The sequence below is a fragment of the Manduca sexta genome, chromosome 28, assembly GCF_014839805.1.
Source record: "Manduca sexta isolate Smith_Timp_Sample1 chromosome 28, JHU_Msex_v1.0, whole genome shotgun sequence".
In the NCBI taxonomy this organism is placed as follows: domain Eukaryota; kingdom Metazoa; phylum Arthropoda; class Insecta; order Lepidoptera; family Sphingidae; genus Manduca; species Manduca sexta.
This window is the reverse complement of record NC_051142.1, coordinates 8,974,070-8,996,648: the sequence shown is the minus strand read 5'-3', so window position 1 is coordinate 8,996,648 and position 22,579 is coordinate 8,974,070. Positions and strand designations below refer to the sequence as shown.

At 38.0% G+C, this 22,579-nt stretch overlaps 2 protein-coding genes across 2 annotated transcripts in view; one reads left to right on the top strand and one right to left on the bottom strand.

Annotated features, from left to right (window-relative positions):
- Positions 1–14,073, top strand: part of LOC115449199 (filamin-A) — an 82,479-nt gene extending 68,406 nt beyond the window's left edge. Inside the window, 21 exon segments of the mRNA XM_037444268.1 lie at positions 37–181; positions 271–356; positions 626–818; positions 1,798–2,019; positions 3,639–3,802; positions 3,992–4,142; positions 4,324–4,572; positions 5,138–5,358; positions 5,679–5,886; positions 6,143–6,271; positions 6,495–6,659; positions 7,158–7,312; positions 7,509–7,691; positions 7,923–7,991; positions 7,993–8,068; positions 8,421–8,636; positions 10,119–10,292; positions 10,475–10,650; positions 10,910–11,071; positions 11,677–11,856; positions 12,941–14,073. Of these exon segments, the coding sequence (XP_037300165.1) occupies positions 37–181; positions 271–356; positions 626–818; positions 1,798–2,019; positions 3,639–3,802; positions 3,992–4,142; positions 4,324–4,572; positions 5,138–5,358; positions 5,679–5,886; positions 6,143–6,271; positions 6,495–6,659; positions 7,158–7,312; positions 7,509–7,691; positions 7,923–7,991; positions 7,993–8,068; positions 8,421–8,636; positions 10,119–10,292; positions 10,475–10,650; positions 10,910–11,071; positions 11,677–11,856; positions 12,941–13,078 (3,462 nt within the window). The 3' untranslated portion in view covers positions 13,079–14,073.
- On the bottom strand, positions 13,896–18,300 carry LOC115449200. The gene is made up of 3 exons (XM_030176931.2): positions 17,990–18,300; positions 15,965–16,159; positions 13,896–15,134 (listed from the first exon to the last, which is right to left on the bottom strand). Exons 1-3 carry the CDS (start codon positions 18,069–18,071, stop codon positions 14,968–14,970), a joined length of 444 nt encoding a protein of 147 aa, XP_030032791.2. The 5' UTR covers positions 18,072–18,300; the 3' UTR covers positions 13,896–14,967.
- Positions 18,301–22,579: the final 4,279 nt, after the last annotated feature.

Below are 22,579 nucleotides of genomic sequence, written 5' to 3'. Positions count from 1 at the left end.
TAAGTGTACTTATGAAGAAGCAATATGATGTTTAAGGTGCGCGCGGGCGCAATGGGTGGTCACGTGGAAGGCAGTCCGTTCCTGGTGAAGGCGTACAGCGCGGCGCGCGTCAACGTCACCGACATATCGCCCGGCGTCGTCGGCAGGCCTGTGTCCTTTACCATCAACGCTTCGCATGCCGGTAAATACATACTTAACTTAGCTAAAAGGTGCATTGATTGAAATAAATATTAGTTATTTTTTTTTTATTCTGAAAAAATCATGATCCAGGTGCTGGCAACTTGGAGATTATAGTTGCAGTTAATGGTAGAAATGTACCGAATTACGTGCAAAGTGAAGGGAATGCGAGGTTCAAGGTAAGTTTTATTTTAACACAATTTTTAGCGTTTTATTGGCTACTCTCAAATGTCATCCTGTTTTATACAAATTAATGATTAGCAAACTGCTCGCCTACTGGTAAGCGACACGACGATCCACCTAAAGTGAATTAATAACTGTAGTGGCATTGTACTGCCCTCACTCACCTTGAAACATCTTTTGTTTAAATTTCCACACAACGCGGTGGCGAAAGATAACTTCTACATGTTTTCTTGCTAATGTCAACGCCGCTTTACATTGCGTGCAGGTAAACTTCAAGCCAGTAGAAGCAGCTCCGCACACGCTGTCGGTGCGGTTCAACGGGCACGCGGTGCCGGGCTCGCCGTTCACGTGCGCGGTGTCGGCGCCGGCGGCGGCGGCGGACGCGCGCGCGGCCGGGCCCGGCCTCGCCTCCACGCCGCGCGGAGACCCCGCCGAGATACAACTCACTGGATTCAACAGTATGTATAGTCTCATTGTGTCATAGTAAAAATCTCTATATTGTTTTGCAAAAATTACTAATCCATGAAGTATACTTAGTTGATTACCAAGAACATAATCACTATATTTTATAAAATTTAAGATGAGCCCTGTCGTAGCTGTCTAAGTAACATAGTGCTTTCTTAATATTTCAAAGCAATTAACCAGCAGTAAATCTGTTGTTTGTTTTATTCGTTTAAAAGTGCTTTAATGCTGTACATAATTTTTTAATTTATAATTATTATTTTCTATTCGATTTTTTTTATTAGCATAATCGATAATTTATAATTGATGGTAAGATGCGCTAATATTACTTCAGTTACACCACTAAAGTATATTTTTTCGCTAACATTATACCGTCCATAAATATAATATTATAGGCATGATTTCAATGATGGCTGTCTCAGGACTCATACTTAATTTTCAGTAAAGATAGGACATAAATACTTATGTTAATATTTTGTGTATCCTTATAAATATAAAATATTCTAAAAGTGACTAATATTCCTCACTTTTGTTTGAAAGATGTTTACACTATTTTCATTTAAATGAGTAAACAACACTTACTTCAATAATTGTTCAGGTGTGAAATGATATAGTATGTTTGTACACCTACAACATGTTGACAAACACTATTGTATTATGCACTTAATTGTTCTTTACCACAATCGCGATAGAACTAGAGGAATATTTTAATCTTAAATGTGCCTTGAGACATATCTAAGTTCGACGTTCTTGGAGTGTTTGAAATGTCGATGTGCGTATAATTTTCTAAAATGGTTTTATTTTTTTTATTAAATTATAATATGCTGTGTATTTTTAACAAAACAGGCAAAATGTTTGATTATTTACGAATATATTTTGGGCTTTATTTGCATTACTATACACAAACTAAATATTGATATATGCATATATTTCTTTAAATATAAATAAAACATAACATAAAACCTTTGTATTCAGCAGGCGAACCGACGGTATACGTGACGGGTCCGGGCGGCAGCAACGTGCGCACGCGCATCACAGCGGCGGGCGAGGGGCGCTACACTGCCACGTACACGCCGGACGCGGTGGGGCGCCACAGCGTGCAGGTGACGTGCGCCGGCCGGCCCGTGCCCGGCTCGCCCTTCACGTGCAACGTGTACGACGTGCGCAGGGTCCGCGTCACCGGCCTCGGCCCTGGAGGTCACTATATTTTATAACTAAAACCTATAATGGGAGTAGCTACTCAATAAATGTAGTTACTGTTGCATTGTTATAAATAGAGAGATATTGAGTATGTAATATTATTTTTAAAATATTAATAGGGGACCGGACAAATTTTCAGAAGGTGTTTTAAATTGATCATTGTGGATATAAATAGCCAAGAAAAATAGTATTTTGCACAAATAAAGCTTAAAAAGTACATAAAACCATGCCTAAATGTTAAATAGCTATAATTCCCGCGCAAACGCTACATTATGTCATTTCGTCTCGTGTGACGTCATACGTGGATAAAGCAACTTGACACGTCTTGTCATTTGAACAGTGATTCAATAATGCCAGATTAGGGTTATTTACCCTAGATTTAGGGTAAAACTGAATCAGCAGGGTATTTTTTATGGTAATTTTTGGGGTAATTCTACGAATTAAGGTAGTAAAGCTATTGTTTCACGGTATTGTAATAAATATTGAGCTAAGAGAAAGATGTTTCCTACAAAAATTGTAGGCCATGAAACAATTATAATTTTTTATTCAATACAATTTTCGTGTACAGCTAGTTGTTCCTAATAAAATGAGATAATTATTGAAGTGGAAGTGAAGAAAGAAGTGGCGTCTGCATAGATAAGGATATAGAAAAAAAAGTACCGAATTATTTATGATTGGTTTAAGCGTAAAATTTTAAATTCCAAATAATCCTGGGGTAAAGAGAAATTATGATCTGGCAACACTGCATAGACCGTGTTAATCTCAGGCAATCTCAGGTTACTGTGTAACAACCAGAATTCTATATAAATACATATTCTATTCCATATCATGTGGCAGCTAAAACATAAATAAATACATCTCATAACCATAATCTCCGTGGGTGTACAAATGATTTAATTAATTGAAATATTCATCAATTTATTTTAAACCGAAACACTATTTTTTATTTACTTACATCAAAGTGATCCTCACAGAACTAAATCGGTGAGTCTGCAGACATTCCGTCGTAGGTTCGTCTTGCTAACTGCAACCACTTTATTCGTATATCTGCTTTTCGTGGTACATCAATAAATAATTTGTTTGGTAAAGATATAGAAGTATTATTACATTCAGGTACGACGCACCAACGATATTTTTTGCGGTCCATTATGATTAACGATTAAACAATTTGTAAACGTTAAGCTGGAAGATAGTAACAACGTTCCGTATAAATTAATATTAATTATTAGAGCAGTTCTGTGTCAAAAAACACCTTTAAAGCATTAAAATAACACAACGCGGTATGACATCCAGATGACGTCTGTTTGTTTACATTTTACCCACGTGTGACGTCATGCGCCGCGATTGGTGTTTCATTTGCCGTAAAGAATAGACTAAAAATATTATAATTATTGTATTTTATTTATTGATTTAAAAATACAAATCACAACTCTTTTACAAAAACAAATATGAGATAATATTTTTAATATTACAAACTTTACTTTAAACTAAATTTCAGATTTTTTGGTAATACCTGTCCGGTCCCCTATTGTTTATATTATCATACAGATCTAGTTAAATAAATACAATAACCTTTGGAGTCCATGATACAAACTAAAAAAAACTATTACTTGTAGAACTAGAAGGCACGTTAGAAGGGCTGAGTTTGGACGAGGGTGTGGACGAAGAGCGCGGCGTGGAGATAGGAAAACCCGTCACGTTCAGTGTGGACGCGGCCGGCGCCGGCGAAGGAACGCTTGAACTGGTCGTCTCCACGCCCACCACTACAGTTAAAGCAGAGGTATTGTGAACAATTTTATAACACGCTAATTAACAATTCTCTGACTTTAATCGATGGAAATCTTAAAAATATTGTGTAAAGTATTCGTTTTACGGAATAGGTCACGTTTTTATACCATCTGACTTCCATAATGTACTGATCTGGGGAGGTGATAGATTATAAGAATTAATTGGTTCTGTTGACGCACAGGTGGTAGCGGTAGCTCGTGGTCTGTATGACGTGACGTTCGTGCCCGTGTCTCGAGAGCCACACCGGGTGTCCGTCACATTCAACGAGCAGCCCGTACCGGGCAGCCCTTTTGTATGCCGTGTCAACGAACCTCATACGTATGTGCAGATAGGTAAGAATATTAAATATCTTGATAATTTTATAGATATTGTCTTTTGCAACAAGTTTTTTCTGCCCTACTACGGTATCAATGTAATCTTTCATTACATTTAAATGATTGTCAATATGGACCCTTTTTTTTGTAAATATTCTTTAAATATTTGGTTTAAATAAATTACAACGTTTCTTTCTAGGAAGCGTCGCGGCAGTGGAAATCGATGAAAGTCTCACCGACGTCGATGTCCTGTCGCCCACTGGCACGCGCGTCACAGAAGCAAACCTTGAAGACACCGGCTTGTTAACATTCCCCGCGAACAGAGTCGGTAGATACGTGGTGAGGAGCCCGAAGGGTCCCATAGCTGAGGTAGAAGCGGTGGACGCGACCGCTGTCAAAGTGTTGTCTATCGGTGACGCGGTGGCACATCGACCGGCTATACTTACTGGTGAGTGTTTATTTTTTCTTTTATACGGGCACTATGTTATGAATCCACTGCACTTGATTATTAGAAGAGTGGCACTGCGTCCATATAGAAAATTAACATATAATCTTCTGTTATAAGGCCCTAATGTCTCTTGGCCGGTTTTACATACTTTCGAAATTGTTTTGGGTATCTTGTGAATTTCTTTCTATAACTTGTGATTCATTTGGTAATTTTCCAGCTATCATAAATAAGCGTAAAACTATAGCGGTACATTAATTCCCGATATGAATTACACACCAAAACACATATAGCGTATTTACGTACAATGATAAATTTATAAAACCGGCTCCACGCACGAGACGCCCGGCGCTAATTGACCGCGGAATACACATTGCCTTGGCGATATCTGGAGTAGAATTAACGTGGCGCACGGGCACGAGCCGCAAGTCGTGCCGACCCTGGTCGCGGGCGCAGGGGCAGGGTTCGAGGAATAGAGGTGTTCCTAATATCGCTACAAAACTGAAATATATGTTTTTTGCGGGACTCTTGATGGCTTTTAATAATAAGATTATGTGTGGTTCTCCAGTTAGCACGACTAACGCGGGCGCAGGCCGCCTGTCGGGCCGTGTGACGTGCGGCGGCGCAGTGGTGCCACACTCAGTGCGCCGGCGCGGTGGTGCGCGACAGGAGCTGGTGTGGCACCCCGCGCGCGCCGCGCCGCACCGCGTCACGCTGCTGTGGAGCGGCACGCCCGTACAGAGGGACCCGCTCGTCGTCGACGTGCAGCCGCCGCACCACGGACAGGAGGTTAACAATAATTTTATCCATAGTAGTAGTATTAGCTGACTAACTATTAAATCAGTCATGTAATAAGTAGTCTCACTACTAAAAACGCTCCCGCTAAGTCAGAAAAATCACAGACATGCATTGCTAGTTTTAATAGAAAGTAAGGGGAATGTAAAAGTAATTGGAATGGGACCTAAAGAATTTTCGAGTAAAAAGAGCACAATATCACGGAATGTTTATTTTTTATCGTTATGGACAGTCTTGGTGCTTATCGTCAAGCACCTGCTTGTCTAGCGTATGAAAATCTTCGAGTGATATTAAATATATATCTTTCTGCTCAGGTAGCTGCGTCAGGACTAGGATTGTACCAGGCACAAGTGAATAAAGTAGCGTCGTTCAGTATCGACACGCTCGGCCGGCCGGCGAGGGAGTTCGACGTGGTCGTCTCCGGGCCAGGCTCGAGAGCACTACCAGTGAGATGCTACCAAACAAAATCTGGACTATTGCAAGCTGAGTTCACCATCAATGAAATTGGACAAAGCACGATAGGTAAGTAAATATAACGGGATTTAGAGTAGAATAAATCGTGATTAATTTTCTGCGTTAAATAAGTACATTTTATTTATACTAGCAAACCATATCTTCTCTAACATGTCGTACGTTATGGAAATTATGCCCAAACCTGGTGTCTAATACTTTTTTTCTTAAATATATTTTTCAAACCCTTTTACCTATATACGATAAAACTTGTCATGTCACACAAATAGTCCATAATAATAATAATATACATTTAATATTTTTACAGAGGTATTACATCTATCGAAACCGGTATCTGGTAGTCCGTACACGTGCGACTCGTTCGATCCGAACCGAGTTATCGTATCGGGCCTCCCCACCGGGAACATCGTGGCGCACACACCGATAAACTTCACAGGTACATTTTTTTTTATTTCCTTGATTAGGAGCCCTTCCTATAGTTACGGTTACTCATAACTATCAATAGATTATATATTACTAGATACACTGTCAGGATTTGTAGATTACAAATTAAAAGAAAAAGTTAGTTTTTCATATTTAATTCCTGCCTACTGAGAATCGATTACGGAGTAATCCAAATTTTTGTTTCAGTAATATTACGTTTGCTTATTACTTTTCAGTGGTAACAAAAGACGCAGGTGTCGGAGAACTAGAAGTAGTGTGCGAAGCTTTGGGAGAGCGACGCGTGCGGCTGCCGCTCGACGTACGCGACGACGGACACAGCGCGCGGGTGCGCTTGAGACCCGCTGCGCCTGCGCACTACAGGCTGTACATCACATATGGCGGTAAGTGTGCAATTTTTTTATTATGGTAAAAGACATTAGAACTCATAGGCATTTCATAGAAATATTCTTGAAGTGGGTTAGAAAATAAGCGTATAATATATATAAAAGATTAAATATGTTTTTACCATCTCTGTTGGTCCAATGTCTGATTAGGCATAGCCTTAGTAAATGACTATATTTATAACTAGGTGTTTCTCACGGCTTCGCCCATGTGAAAAGCCTTTCCTGTTACAATAGTCCCTAAAACATACTTTTATGATTATCACCTGCATGACGCCAGGGCCAATGGTATAAAAAATATCATTATTTCTAATGGGAGCAAATTACCCTATGTGTCATGGTCTGCCTGTGTACCAATTTCATCCAAATCCGTTTATCTGTTTCTGCGTTTACTTCAAACAAACATCTAAACGTCCAAACATTTTTACAATCTTTCGCCTTTGTAATATTAGTGGAATAAAATAAGAAGTAAGATTTATATGTCGTACGTGTGCACAGGAGCGCCAGTGGCGGGCAGCCCGGTGTCGCTGGGCGTGCTGAGCGGGCGCGCGGGCGGCGCGCGCTGTGCGGGCACGGGGCTGGCGCATGCGCACGTCGGCAAGGAGGCCGCCTTCACCATACACTGTGCCGATGACCAAGCGCCCACCGTGCAGGTACATACCTACAATTTTTTTGTTCACTACCATTGTTTTACCCGATTATTAAGTTCAGTAGGTTCAGGGTAAAACTTCTAAATCCAGGTTTATAAAGTATCTTTGTAAACTAAAAACCGTAGCCAGACAAATCAAATATGAAATGTTTGTGAATAAATTACATAATAACATTTTATAGTTACGTTTTTCTGCATAGGTCGAAAGGTTAACAACGGAGGACAAAGATGAAAATGCAGATTCAGGTTTATTGGAGTGCCGAGTAGTACCCGGCGCGGCGCGGGAGTGGCTCTGCGCGTATATTCCACTTGTAGTAGGGTTGTATGAAGTCAGAATATTCACATCTTCGGGACCATTACCTGGAAGTCCGTTTTCCGTAAAAGTAAGTAAAATATAATAAATTTTATTTCGTGATTCTTTATTTGTATTGTATAAAAACTAGTATTCTACAAATCTCACGTGGACTGCTGTCCCATTGCATAATTTCCTTAAAGTAAACCACAACATGTGTCGTTTTTTTGTTTATTATTTGCGATTAAATTTATAATCAAGTATACAGAACCGTTACAGTGGAGTTGTAGTTACAAGCTGTATTGTTTGTGCGTTTGCTAAGGTGATAGACACATCGGCGATCGTGCCGGTGGGCGGCTGGGGCGCGGACGGGTCGGGGCGCGTGCGCGCGCCCCTGCAAGCTCGTGCTCGACACCAGCAGCGCCGGGCCCGGCACGCTCGAGTGCTTGCTGGCCGGCCGACACCAGCGTCAGTATATATTTTAAATTATTCCATTTCAACCATCACTTGACATTTTATAAGTACTACAATGGCACAAAGATAATATTATGTATTTTAGTGTTTTCTTTTATTCTAAATCTTGTGTAGCTAAAAAAGAGCTCCTTATGCTTTGCGTCATATTGATAAATTTTAAGTTTTTCACTCTTCTAAATGTCATTTTGTTATGCCAAATCTCACACTCCTCCGTGCGCACGATATGCTTAAAAAGAGATACAACGGTTTTTCTTCACTTATTTAATATATAGATTTGGAATAAAAGAAGGATATTAATTTGACAAGGTAGGCGTTATATTAAACTATTTTGTGTGTTGGTGTGCAGGTGTAGAGACGGTGTCGGGTCGCGCGGTGGTGTCGCTGGCGGGCGCGGAGGGCGCGGCGGGCGAGCTGGAGCTGGAGCTGAGCTACAACGGCGCGGCGGTGGCGGGCGCGCCGCGCTGTGCGCTGCTCGCCGCGCCGCACTGCGCCGACCGCGTCACGCTCGCCGGCCGCGGCCTCGCGCACGCCGCGCCGCACGCGCCCGCCGTCTTCACCATAGGTCGGCTCGCGTTCACTTGTTACTTACCTTACTGATTAACCAACCTTAATCCGTTAATAATAATAAAACCGTTTTGTCATTCCCTTGTTTATATTTAACTAGCTTTTGCCCGCGGCTCCGCCCGCATTACAAAGTTTTTCGGCCTAAAGTATTCCGTTATAAAAGTCACGCTATATATTTTCCCGGGAGCCTATGTTCTTCCCAGGGTCTCAAACTGTCTCCATACCAATTTCATTTTAATATGTTGGGTAGTTTTTGAGTTTAACACGTTCAGGCAGTCGGATACAGCGGGGGACTTTGTTTTATAATATATTTTTGTAGAACTTTTTAAGAGGAACAATCCCGTCATACATCATTGTTGCATAACTTTAACTTTTTACGCAGCGCACGCAATGGAAGCTCTCAAAACGAATAAATTTTCCCCGTTTTTGCAACATGTTTCATTACTGCTTCGCTCCTATTGGTCATAGCTTGATGATATATAGTCTATAGTATTTCAAAAACAAAGTGCTATCCAACACAAAAATATTTTATCAGTTGGATCTGATAGTTCCTGAGATTAGCCATTACTGCTCCGCTCCTATTGGTCATAGCGTGATGATATATAGCCCATAGCACTCCACGAACAAAGAACTATCCAACACAAAAATCTTTTTTCAGTTCGAACCGGTAGTTCCTGAGATTAGCCATTACTGCTCCGCTCCTATTGGTCATAGCGTGATAATATATAGCCTATAGCACTACACGAATAAAGAGCTATCCAACACAAAAAGAATTTTTCAGTTCGAACCGGTAGTTGCGGAGATTAGCCATTACTGCTCCGCTCCTATTGGTCATAGCGTGATGATATATAGCCTATAGCACTCCACGAACAAAGGGCTATCCAATGCAAAAATATTTTTTTAGTTTGGACCGGTAGTTCCTGAGATTAGCCATTACTGCTCCGCTCCTATTGGGTATAGCGTGATGATATATAGCCTATAACACTACACGAATAAATAGCTATCCAACGCAAAAAGAATTTTTCAGTATGGACCGGTAGTTCCTGAGATTAGCTATTACTGCTCCGCTCCTATTGGGTATAGCGTGATGATATATAGCCTATAGCACTCCACGAACAAAAGGCTATCCAACGCAAAAAGAATTTTTCAGTTTGGACCGGTAGTTCCTGAGATTAGCCATTACTGCTCCGCTCCTATTGGGTATAGCGTGATGATATATAGCCTATAGCACTCCACGAACAAAAGGCTATCCAACGCAAAAAGAATTTTTCAATTTGGACCGGTAGTTCCTGAGATTAGCGCGTTCAAACAAACAAACAAACAAACTCTTCAGCTTTATATAATAGTATAGATAACGTAAAAGAAAATAAGTCGAGACATGAATTATGATACAGCTTTTTAAAAATATTATGTTGCTGTAGGCGAATTAGGTAACGTCAAACGAAATCAAAAAATCCTACAAAAATAAATTCTCAAACAGACGGCAGTGCCGCTGGCCCGGGAGCTCCAGAGGCGTCGCTGACGTCATCGGACGGAGACAACATACCAGTCGCACTTGTGGCCGCCGGGCCCGGTCTGTGGCGCGCCACGTACACGCCACGTCGAGCTGGCGATCATCAGCTACGCGTCTTGTGGGCTGGACGACTTGTTAAAGGTATTACCATTACAAGTTGGGTATTTTTTTGGGTAATTCGATTCATTAATTTGCGATAAAGCATGTCACAGCATGCCACAAAGCATTGCTACCTAATATGAATCCAAGATCATAAACAAAGTTATAAGTGATCTATATTTGGTTTACACTCGTAATTCCAATCCAATGTGTTGCGTGTGCAGGCTGTCCGCTGACAGTGGTGGTGTCGGCGGGGTCCGAGAGCGGCGACGCGTCGCGCGTGGTGTGCTCGGGCGCGGGGCTGTCGGGCGGCGTGGTGGGGCGCGAGATCCGCTCCTGGATCGACACGCGCCGCGCCGGCCCCGGCGAACTCGCCGCGCACTGCACCGGACCCAACAAGGTACGTCATACTACTCCAGTGACGCAACTCGTGCTGTTCCTAAGTTATAGTTCAGTTTGACTTAGCTTTAATGGCTGGCTGACGGATGTCTAGTCCGGAAGAACACAATATTATGTTCCTTTATTTTGTGGGTTAATAGGCCATAATAGTACACAGGGCCGAGCAAATTATGAGACCCATGTAATCGCAGTAAGCCTGAAACGCGAACTGCCGTCCATTATCGCGGATAAAGGTATGAAGTTTATAATATTTGTTGCAGGTGGCGTACTGCGAGCTATACGAGCACGGCGATGGCACGTTCACGTTGAACGTGAAGCCTGCGGAGGCGGGCCGGCACACGCTCAGCATACAGTTCGCGGGCGAGCACGTGCCCGGCTCGCCCTTCGTGCTCAAGGTGGCGGGGGCTCCAGACCCCTCTAAGGTACGCACTTGAAATGCATTGCTATGAAATCATTGCTTTCATTGATTTCATACTTTGGTTTCAGGGATATTACCATTCAGAGTAAGACCAAAATAGGGTATTTGACTATGTTTGATTTTGTGCATGTTTAAATATATAACAGCAATTAGTTCAAAAAATAAAACCTTCTGTGAAAACAGCATTAAAATACGATCGCAAATGAAGCAGTAATTTAAATTTCAAATATTACTACATACAAGAGTGGGCATGGCATGGATATCGCTCCATCTCTTTGTTTCGCATGCATCGTAATGCCCACTGACGTCACATGCAAGTATTTCCTCTCTTTTCTGTTTGTTGACAGTCTCCCTACTACCTAATTGCAATGGCTTATAACTTGTGGATTTTTCACTATGTTTCAATGATTTCTTCTATTTTAGAATTTGTACGACGTAGATACTTTATAAAAGTTATAAAAAAAAAAATAAGTCAAATACCCTATCAGAACTGAGCCTAAACAACATGCTTTTAAATTAAAAGTTTTCTCTGAATATTTGTACAGAGTAATATTGAACGTCACAAAATGGTGCAAGTAGACAAAAATATATAAATAGAGATGTGTATAGGTACGCGTGTACGGTCCGGGCGTCGAGCCGGGCGTGTTGGCAACATTCCAGTCGCGGTTCCTGTGCGACACGCGCGGCGCCGGCGCCGGCCAGCTCACCGTGCGCGTGCGCGGGCCCAAGGGAGCCTTCCGCGTCGAGATGCAGCGCGAGAGTCAGAAGGACCGTACCATACTCTGCAAGGTATACCTCATAACATTTTTCTTTATCTCTGTAAAGATTAATTACGACTATTATTATAGGTTTGTTCTTTTGCGTTTTGAGGATGCGTAGAGTATCTACGGATTTAGTCCACAAGCTTATTTTAAATACTCATACGTGATGTAATACCCTCTTATGGAAATGATTATCGGCAATAGGCTTTAATATTCTCTAACTGTACTCAGCAATGTATATATTGCTCTGACTATTAGCCATGCTGTAGCTAAAAACATGTATTAATGTTTATAATTGGCATATATATATCCACAATTTGATTGCTTTGCGGGGATTAAGATACATCAAAAGTCATTCTTTGTGATAAAATCACCCGAAATGATAGGCAAATAACAAAAACACAGCTACCTACGCAGGTGACTTCAAAGTATTATTAATCTCTATATAGTAACGTGATCGGCAAATGTTTTTTATTTTACAGATAATCATCTTACGTCCAAATGATAAATGCGTGATTGACAGATTATATTTAATTATATAGATTACTGCTTAAGTTTGACAAATTATTATTGTTTTGTTATGATACAATAACTAATAAATAAGGCATTATGTAGACAACACATAAAAATGACCATGCTTTATCTCTACTGGGCCGACCTTATCAATGTGTACCTGACCTTATCTGTCCTATACAAACATTGTCAAACAGCTATGTGGGTGAAGGCGCGCGCCTTGAAAAATGGTTTATGGCTAAAAGTTGAGTCGTGACGAACGATAATTATGATGTAAATATGTTTTCTGAAACAAAAGACATAATGTTAATTTGCAACCTTTTTAGTGAACAAAGGGAGGACACGACTTTATAAATTCGATTTTGAGATAAGACTTAACGCATATTAACACATAATGAAATACTAAAGTACATTGACCAGGGGATTAAAAAAAGTTGTTAATGCGAGAGGGTTCCGTGCTCCTCACAATTTTTTTTCTTTTTTTTTTAACAGAGGCCATTACAATCTATTTTGCCCGTTAACTATTATAAAGGCTTTTCTCGAGTGATTTACCATAAAACCCACAAGACTAATTGATACTAAATATTTTTTTCCACCAGTTCTCTCCCACCGAACCTGGCGACTACCGCGTGGAGGTCCGGTGGGCGGGCCGGCACGTGCCCGGCTCGCCGTTCCCGGTCATGATCTTCGACACTCAGGAGGAGCTGCGTCGGTATCTCCAGGCCACAGCCGCGTAAACAAACACTCTTTGCACTGTATATCTTATGGAGCAAGTAATTGGGGTTATAGTTGGACAATACATCCGGATTTAAATTCCATTCTTGTGAAAAACCGGATAAGTACAAGTACATATTTGGTTATCTATGAAGAACTCCCTCTCGAGTGGATTGTCCATCATTGGGACATCGTTTTAATGTCTGTTTGTATGCATATCAAATCGAATAGAGAAAACCCTAAGCTCAAAATTTCTCAACCAATTTGCGAGTAGATGGCACTTGGTCCATAAAGTATACACACGGAGCTAGAATACAAAGTTTTAATTGTAATGCAAGTAGGAAACTAATACATTTTGTTATTTTCACGCGATTTTTTTAGGTCTAGAAGTGTGTAGGATTTCATGGGACCAAAAATTTTCTGTAATCAGGAAGGAAAAACGAAAAAAAAGTCTTTGTGTGATCACCGTAGTTATAGTGTGGTTGAAATAACGTTTTGCCTTTTTTCCTTAATTTTTGAGTTTGTTAATTTCTTATATCACATCTTTTGCCACAAAGTTTAATTACCATAGCGTTGTATAGCGGTTACGGTGAATGTTGTTTATATATTACATAATTAGTAAAAGACAAAATACTTAGTCGAAGATGTATTAGCGTGTAATGAAAATTTCCGTCCAATCATAAGATATTAAATAAATACGATATACCTACATATTATATTTTGTAACGACATCGCTTTCACCAATGATTTACAAAGTCTGTTGCGAAATAGTTTGTTCAGGATGTCAACAAGTACATGTGCCTCTTAATGCAAGTCTAAACAAGAAAGAACACGTAATAATTTTATTTGTTAATAATTTATTAATAAATCATTTAGATGTAAAACATTTAACTTAACTAACGAACCTTTATTGTTATTACGCGGTCAAATTCGTATTAAATTGATGAGAATTTGATCGCGTGAACTTATGCTGATTATTCAGTTACTAATTGTTAATAAATTGAAACTTATCAAGTTATTCTGCAGTTTTATTATCACACCCGTCGACTGAGGAACCTTATATCTACATAATCATTGATTCTCACACAGATATATTAATTATTGACGTACTTATTTGGTATCGCTATAAGTGACATAAATTAAAAAATATATTTGTTACGGCACTAAATAGCTTGCCTGAACAAAGAAAACAATATACACATGATGGAAAATTGAAAGCTTTCATGAATACAATTTAAAAGTATATAAGGTTAATTTATTACAACACATTTTGTTATGTATCCATGTTAAGGTTAGCAAACTGCATCCATATGGAGTAAAGCTAACGCGACTCTAGTCGATCAACTATACTTTTATAGTGACCGATTTAGGAACAATTTACGCGTCTTTACAATTATTTATAAAGCGCAGATCATCTATAACAGAGAGATTAACTACTGGTGCCTATTATGATTCCCTTTGACTGGGTTTTTAGAGGATGAACTGACGCCGTACCTTCACATTAGTTCAAACTTTAACACGATCTTTTCTCTCTCTTCTTGCGTTCTCATAAGGTTTAACAAACCCTATGATTTTCTAGGCTGGCTGAGTAGCCACGGGTGAGTTACCCACCTCAATTAATCATATATGCACACCTTTTTCTCTAAAGAGTATCCAATGGTTGAGGGCTCGACATATATTTAATATTTATAGAATAGACACCCTGTTTGAAAATTCTAAAATCTAAAATAGTATATTCTATAACGAACACATACCCAATTGCAAATCTACTAACGACGGCACACATTCGAAGAATTCTTTGGCATCCAGTTAGTCGATTAAGTATAGGTAAGACTAATAGTATTTTAAAATACCGACGATACTAAAAACATTACCCATGAATGAGATTCTAAATATCTAGGTAGATACGTGTTCATTGTAAACCAGGTCTAAATCTAAACGATAAAGTACGTCTGTCAGGGAAGTTCGCCTGCGTGTCTCCTGCTAGTTGACCGCGGAGTGCGTCCAAACTCTGCCACAGCTGCTGCATTTGGCCGAATATAATCACTTCCAGGCGCTGGATAGACGATTGCAGCTCTCCTATAAAATGACAATCCAGTATAAATGATCTACCTACGTACAATATTTATCATCATACAATTATATTCCAACTTCCAATCAAAGTTTCAAGTCAAAAGTGATAATACTAAGTAATTTAAGGGAAGAATTATACAAGGAAAAAAAATTAACTAGGTAGTTTAGATATTTAAACGATCGGTAAAATCTGCGGCTGATTCAATTTTACATTTTCTATTTTTGCCGACTTGGGACATTGGCAGTTGTTGTTCCGGTTTAATTCTGTATAAATAATATTATCTACTAGCCCTGTACCATCCTTGTACCTAAGATATGTAGGTAAGTATATATTTCCTCACGATATTTTCTGTATCGCCACAGGTTCTCTAGGGACGGGCAAGATTGGGCAGCATCCACCCTAGAAACGCCAGGAGTCTCGCGTGATGCGGACCTTTTGTTGCACCGTTGTTAATTCGGCGAGTTTATTTTGCTACCGTCAGCCCCCCCCCCCTCTCCTTTCCCTCCACAGAAAATGCGTAAGTACTCCAATGCGTGATTCATAGTATAGAGAGTTATTATAGCATAATAAACCCAACATTCAGTAGCTAAACTCGAAACAAATGACGACAGTAACGTAGGACGTGCTGGGTTGTGTTGTTATTGTTTCACAAAAACGCGACTATAGCGTTATTCAGTTGTAAATTTTCATTTCCATTATTGTCGTCATAGAAGAATCCAGTCACATTTTTTTTGTCTGACCCGGAATTCAAACACAGCACTGAACGCGGTAATCGCACCGCGTTAACAATACAACTACACCAACGAAGCGAAGTAGTCAGTTTATGATTACTTACTTGAAGTAACAACTCCGTGAAGTCTCCTAGTGATGGTAGCATTTGCGGTGGCGTTCACTTCTTGTGTCTTCACAGAGCACATGGCACGGGCCTCCTCCCGAGGGCCGCTGCCGTGGTATGTAGAGTTTCGTACCTCGATAAATGGTTTTCGATGCTGTCCCTGTGCATTGTTTATCGTGTATGTTGGTCCGCGAGCTACAACAAATGAAAATGGATACATACGCAACAAGCATAATATATAATCACGCAAAAAAAAACATAATAAAGATATTATTACGAAGCAATCTGTTTTAACTTTTCTTGTTTTGTTGTAGGCAAATCAATGTACATTTGCTAGATAGAATACTGCGTTTATTGCATAGAATATTAATTAAGGAGTTTTGATTATCCCTTGACATAATAACGCCAGCCAATTCATAATCGAATATATATACACAGGCTGATACCAGAACGTGGCGTAATGACGTAGACCACTACGTCCGTTTCTACATCTTCTGTACGGAAGTTATTAGAGCGTATACAAAATAAATCCTACCACCAATAACTTTAATATTAAATAAAATTAAACATTCACACACACAGGCAAATTCATTCACAAAGGCAAATTTAAATATTCTATAAGATTACTCGCTAGTTGCTAATTAAAAAATGTTCGACAAAATTTAACAAACATTCCGGTGGCAAAGATTACGTATATGCCACAATTCACAACCGATCAGTCTTCAGCACAATTTACATGTAGCCGTTGACTAAAATTAAAATGGGTTTAGATCCAAACAAGCGTACGTGATAAAGATGTTACAGTTTTTTGAAAACATTTTAACCACCGACATTGTTTTAAGCATATAAGAGATGATACAAACCTAGGAGATACGAGACTACACCAAGCTCTTGATTTAACCGTCACGAAATACGATTCACACGAAATATTACTCTACTTACAAATTAATTCATTTCAGAACCTACATAATTTTACCTATCGCCACTTATTTTCATAGAGTAATATTACTACACTAGTATGTATGCGTAGAACCTAATAACCGAATAATGTCTCCCAGAAAAAGATGAGAGGCGATTTTATTCACCCGATTATCATTCCCACTAATGATTTGACGTCTCAACTTGATTTGTACAATATATTATTTCAAATTATATGCCGGCCGTAGGTAATATCTGGTAAAAAGGTAATAATAGCAAACAACCACACTAAAAAAATATATAATTAAATTCCTTAACCAGAATATCGCCTTACTTATTTAACTCGTAATCGCTAATTTTTACTTGGCGTTTATTTGATTTAAAAAAAAAACAATTTTATAAGCACACTAAGCCGAGTTCAAAACCTTCGTTATTAATTAAAACTGTACGCAAGAGTAAAAGAATCGACGAAAAATTACATCGTTTTAACAAGATAATAACGAGTTTAACAGCTCTACAGAATTGTAAACGAGAACAATCCATCACGCGAGCGCGTTCCCTTGAGGAGCTTTATCTTTTTCATGGTACCGAGTAATTTACAATTTACACCATGGCTGAATAAACTCGCATGAAGGTGTTTATGTAACCTCGCTTTACACAACATTCTTGTAAAGTAATCATCTGTAAAGTTTACTCATATTTTTAGGGATAGTGTCACTAATAATGATACACGTTCTGTGTTTTACTAGACAGAACACCTACTATATTTTAAATGTTTTGATATTAGCAACAAGTTTAATATAAGTAACCTACATAATTATGTTTCGAGAAAAATTCGTAGATATCCGTTCAGTTAGTAGGTAATATTATTAAAGTAGCTTTTATCTCCGCCTTCGTATCAGCTTAATATTTGAAGTCGATGAAAAGCCGTTTGTGTTTACCGAATTAAACACAATCACTGAATGAATTTTCTAAAAGCTTAAGTTAATTTAATATATTTTGCTCTATAACTCTTATTTAAAACATTTTTTTCTGCGGTGACAATATTATTAATTGTAAGAAGGTATAATATGTATAAACTATATGTAAAAATATAAATTAACTTACACAGATGATATGCGGGTGCAGTTGTAACATAAGACACAATCACATAAAATAACACGCCGGAATATATCATGTTTTGAATCATTTCAAATTATACGTTAAAATTTTAAATTTGCAGAATTTTTATTCGCCTCAAAAAACTTTTTAACTAGTTTCTTTTGAAAATAAATGTGGTGAATGGTATCGTACGCACGCGTCCTTAACGCACTGTTGTAAGTTTGGTGTATGTTTGGCACAGGTCAACCGGTACTGAATGAGATGATGCTCGTGAGCTGGGAATAAATACTACTTTATACACGTGCACACTGACCAAAACTACGGCCATACACTACTTACGTATTCAAACTATATACTTATTATAAACGAAAAATTACAATACAATTATTTGGATATATGACGATTGTAGCTACGTTGATAATAACCCATTGCATTTACATTCAAACCGGTTTCAAATAATAAACAGATTAAGTGACAAAACATAACTATAAAGGTGCAAATAGGAGAAAACGTGATTAAAAAGCTTTTGCTTTATTTTCTAAAAATATTCTTGGTTCTAGTTAATGGGAACAGTCTTCAAATATTAGAGTAAAACGCAGATCGTTATGAATGAAACCTGAAATTTACATCTAATTTACAGCTGCCGCGCCGTACTAGTTTTATGGGACTTGTAAATGTTTGAACGATACAATTAAAGCGTAGCTTATTATAGAAACCTTTGTAGTGATCAAAGACACCGGGAAGGTGTTTAGAAATTAAAAGTTTAGTGTCAGTGTAAAAATCTTCTTATTATTATTATCTTATTTCCGTTGCTAGAATAACGTCCATATACCTATATATTACGGTAACTGCTATCCTATAAATTGGAATTTGGGTATATCAGAAAATTCCCAACATGGTTTGTCATCGTGGGCTTGCAGTCTTTACAGTTTAGAATATTTTTCTTACTCGAAATATGCAGCATCGCACAATAAAGAAGAGACGAGTCACAAGACGAGGTGACGAGCTGAAGCGTTGTCAACAACAACCCAAGATAATCGGGATTCCACGGGTTTGTTCTAGATGTGCGAGAGAAGGCCATAGCACGCTATCATTCGGTAAACAAATTAAGTATAGCGATCCAGCCCAGCACACGCTTAGATGATGTATACAATATATTCTGTAGGGTGAACATCAAATATGGCTTTATAGTTTCCTTTGTTAACCACATCTTTCGCTTCTCCTTGCTGCAGCGACAGTATTAAGATATTTCCCGAGCAAAAAATAAACATAATATACATAGATCACCCATATTTATAATCCGCTGTTTTTTAATAATTGGTCCCAGTCAGATATTTCGATCTATCGCGTTAATGAGTCATTTAGAACTATGTATTTTTATGTGCGTATGAAGGACTCATTTTGATTGGTTTGCATTCGGGATCAGATCGACGATTAAGTTTGGTGACGTTTATTGAAAACAGCCGTTAGACTTGCTTTTCATTACACTTTTTACCTCAGAGCAGTATATGAAGCTATAAACTTACCACTAATTATACTTATCACATATATTCAAGTATATGTATTTATAAACCAAAATATAACTTAAAATCCAAACTCCCATACACTAAGCTTACAGTATATAACAATCTATTGGATAATTTATCTCTTTTATTATTGAGAGCAATTTCCTCGTATAAACTTTTCTATTTTTAAACCTATGACCTATCATAAAATTTTAACGGCACGCCGCGCCGGTGGCCCGTCATATTGAGTTGTTTTAATTGCTAAATGCGACATCCAAACAATATATCAATCATGTTATTCATAACAAGCAGAAATATTTTTCGTATCTTAAACTCTTAAAACTTGCTTTGAATTGAGATTTTTCTCGAATCTTATATATTAGATCTAGTAAATATTAAACAACTGCGTAAATTTTTGAATTCTATCCGTACCAATAATTGTTATGGAATTATAGAATTGCAATTAATCAAATTATAATATGTTGATTAAAGAATAATATCAAAATTAATTTTCATAAAGTAAGTATTATTTTAATTGAGCTTTTGTTAAACATAATAATTTGTTACAATAATAACCTTATAGCTAAATTTATACCTCGTTTCCTTCCTAATCCGTTTTGCACGTTCGCACAAATTCCAGGTAATAATGATTTCACGAGAATTTTCTAATACAAACCCACGTCATATTTTAGTTATAATAATTAAGTTCAACAGTGTTAAGTCTGAACTGTGAACATGCAGATAATACATATTCGGTTTCTAAAGAGGATAAACATACAAACTGTTTAATAAACAGTATGCGTGTTAACGATATTATAAAATATAGTTTTGTACACTTACAAAACTATATTTTATGAGTAGTGAGTACCAACACATTATTAGTATACATAAACCGCAGAACTATAAATCTATTTAATATTAATAGTTTTCAGGAATATAAAAAAGCCCATAAAACAGTAAGAATCACACACGCAGGAGACGTCGTAGGTTTTCAAAATAGTACCTTATGGATTTCCAATTATATTTAAGGTAATCCACGAATTAATTAACGATACAAAGCTAGTACAGAAGTACGAAAAAAACGCAACCAGCGTTACCATTAAAATTGCTCGTTGAGCGCAACTAATGTCATGTCAACAGATTTACAGTTGACGTTTTTATTAGCTGTCATACTTCGTTTATGATCATAGTAGTTGACCTAATTCAACATCTCTGTTGTTTATTTTAACAGTATTGAAAATATTCTTGGCCCAAGTATAGGCCGTTTATTAATTGATTTACGAGCGTAGCGCGGGCTTTCAACTCGCTATTGGGAATATGTCAGCATTTAGTCATCATGTGAGTTTTTGACATCTGGCTCTGGCGTCGCATGAGTTCAATACAAATAATAGAATGCTATAAATCTTAGCTATATCTGCCTGTCAACGGGGCAATCGGCGGCCGACATTGTGTGCTGTATAATCCGCCTAGCAAGTTATAGGTAAACATTGTTCTTTACCACATGACTCTCATTGACAGATAATGATGGCAAAGTATGTATCACGTACAATGAGAAGACATAAGACTTTTTTTTATTCTATTCAGACATTCTGTACAGAACATTAAATTTTGAAGAATTTCTGAAACATCTTATGCAACATGGTATATTTAATATCTTTATAGATCATTGACATCTGAAAGAATTATGAATCAAGATATAAAGTGGAAGTAAATAAACACTTAACAATTAAAATTAATTGGTACTAATTTCATATTATGCTACTAAGTATTTTGTATATTTATTTCCGCGTATCAACTTCATTCATAAAGTCTCAGCAAGCAAATCGAGTACATACCATGAATTATTGCATATATGTCAGGCTAATTGCTAAAATGCATTCATACAATCAGTTACAAGACATTTTATTAATTTATCTTTTGTAAATTCTGAATGAACGTTGAATTATACTTGAGTATAATTGTACCGACTATTTTTCGGCGGCACTAGTTGCAATTAATTGTTCTCAATGATGTCAATGCATTTTTCCGTACATCTCGATTTGGTCAATTCAGGTCGATGATCTGTATATTACGCGTCTACCTACTTTTCAACATAATGAGTCATCAATTGTAGATGTCAGCCATAAATGTCAGGATACCTTTTCAGTGAACACAATTGCTTGTCTGGCCTTTGAGTTATAGTAATACATTATGCAACTGGCTTTATAGAGCAGTCTAAAGATGGGAGCGCCTTCTTTGTCACAGATATGCATCTAATCCGTTTTATTTTCTAAATTATGTCAAGGACCTAAATGCCAAACAGGTTATGGTACCAATTGTGATACCATTTGTGTGCTCATGGGAAAATTAATTCAGTCAGAATAGGTATTCCTACTATATTGTAGTCCAGATTAATGAAATTGGAATCAAACTGTACGCGTATTCAAGTGTCACTGAACTTTTTTCTACAAATGCCAATATATCTATAGGTAAATTCAGGATCAGATAATTCACATTCATTAATTACGATGTGCCTAGCGCAACATTTGATAGCGAATTAACCCTGTAAGAACTAAGAAGTAGCAATGCGTATCTAAATATGTATTCCAGATTGCTAATCCAAAATTACACGCACCTACGCAAACGTGAACCGAGATTATCTGATAATTCCGGTTTCGTAACTTTGATAAAATTAACCTATGCTATTAACGCATGTTCACGGTCAAATGGAATCCAATATAGTATGCGAGAGTGGCGGCGTGTTCAAGGCACTACCGTTTCTAAGCGGCGTGTTGCTTTATGCACTAAAACAAATAATAGACAAATTTATCATTCGAGACATGTTCTCAATTTAAATTGCAATTAGCTAGGCAGTTACGTTGTTAGACAATTGACGAAAACGTTATATGAATTTATGTTATAAAGTAACGTAAGAATAACGTCACAACAACCTTGTGTGCTTCCTACGCTACTTGCGTATATCAATTCCTGCATAATATTCCTTGTTTTTGATATTGTGACTTATGAAAAGTACATAAATGTTACATTTGAAAAGAGGACATCTTCATAAATATTATTTTTTACAAAAACCGTAAGGCGCCGCCCACGATGT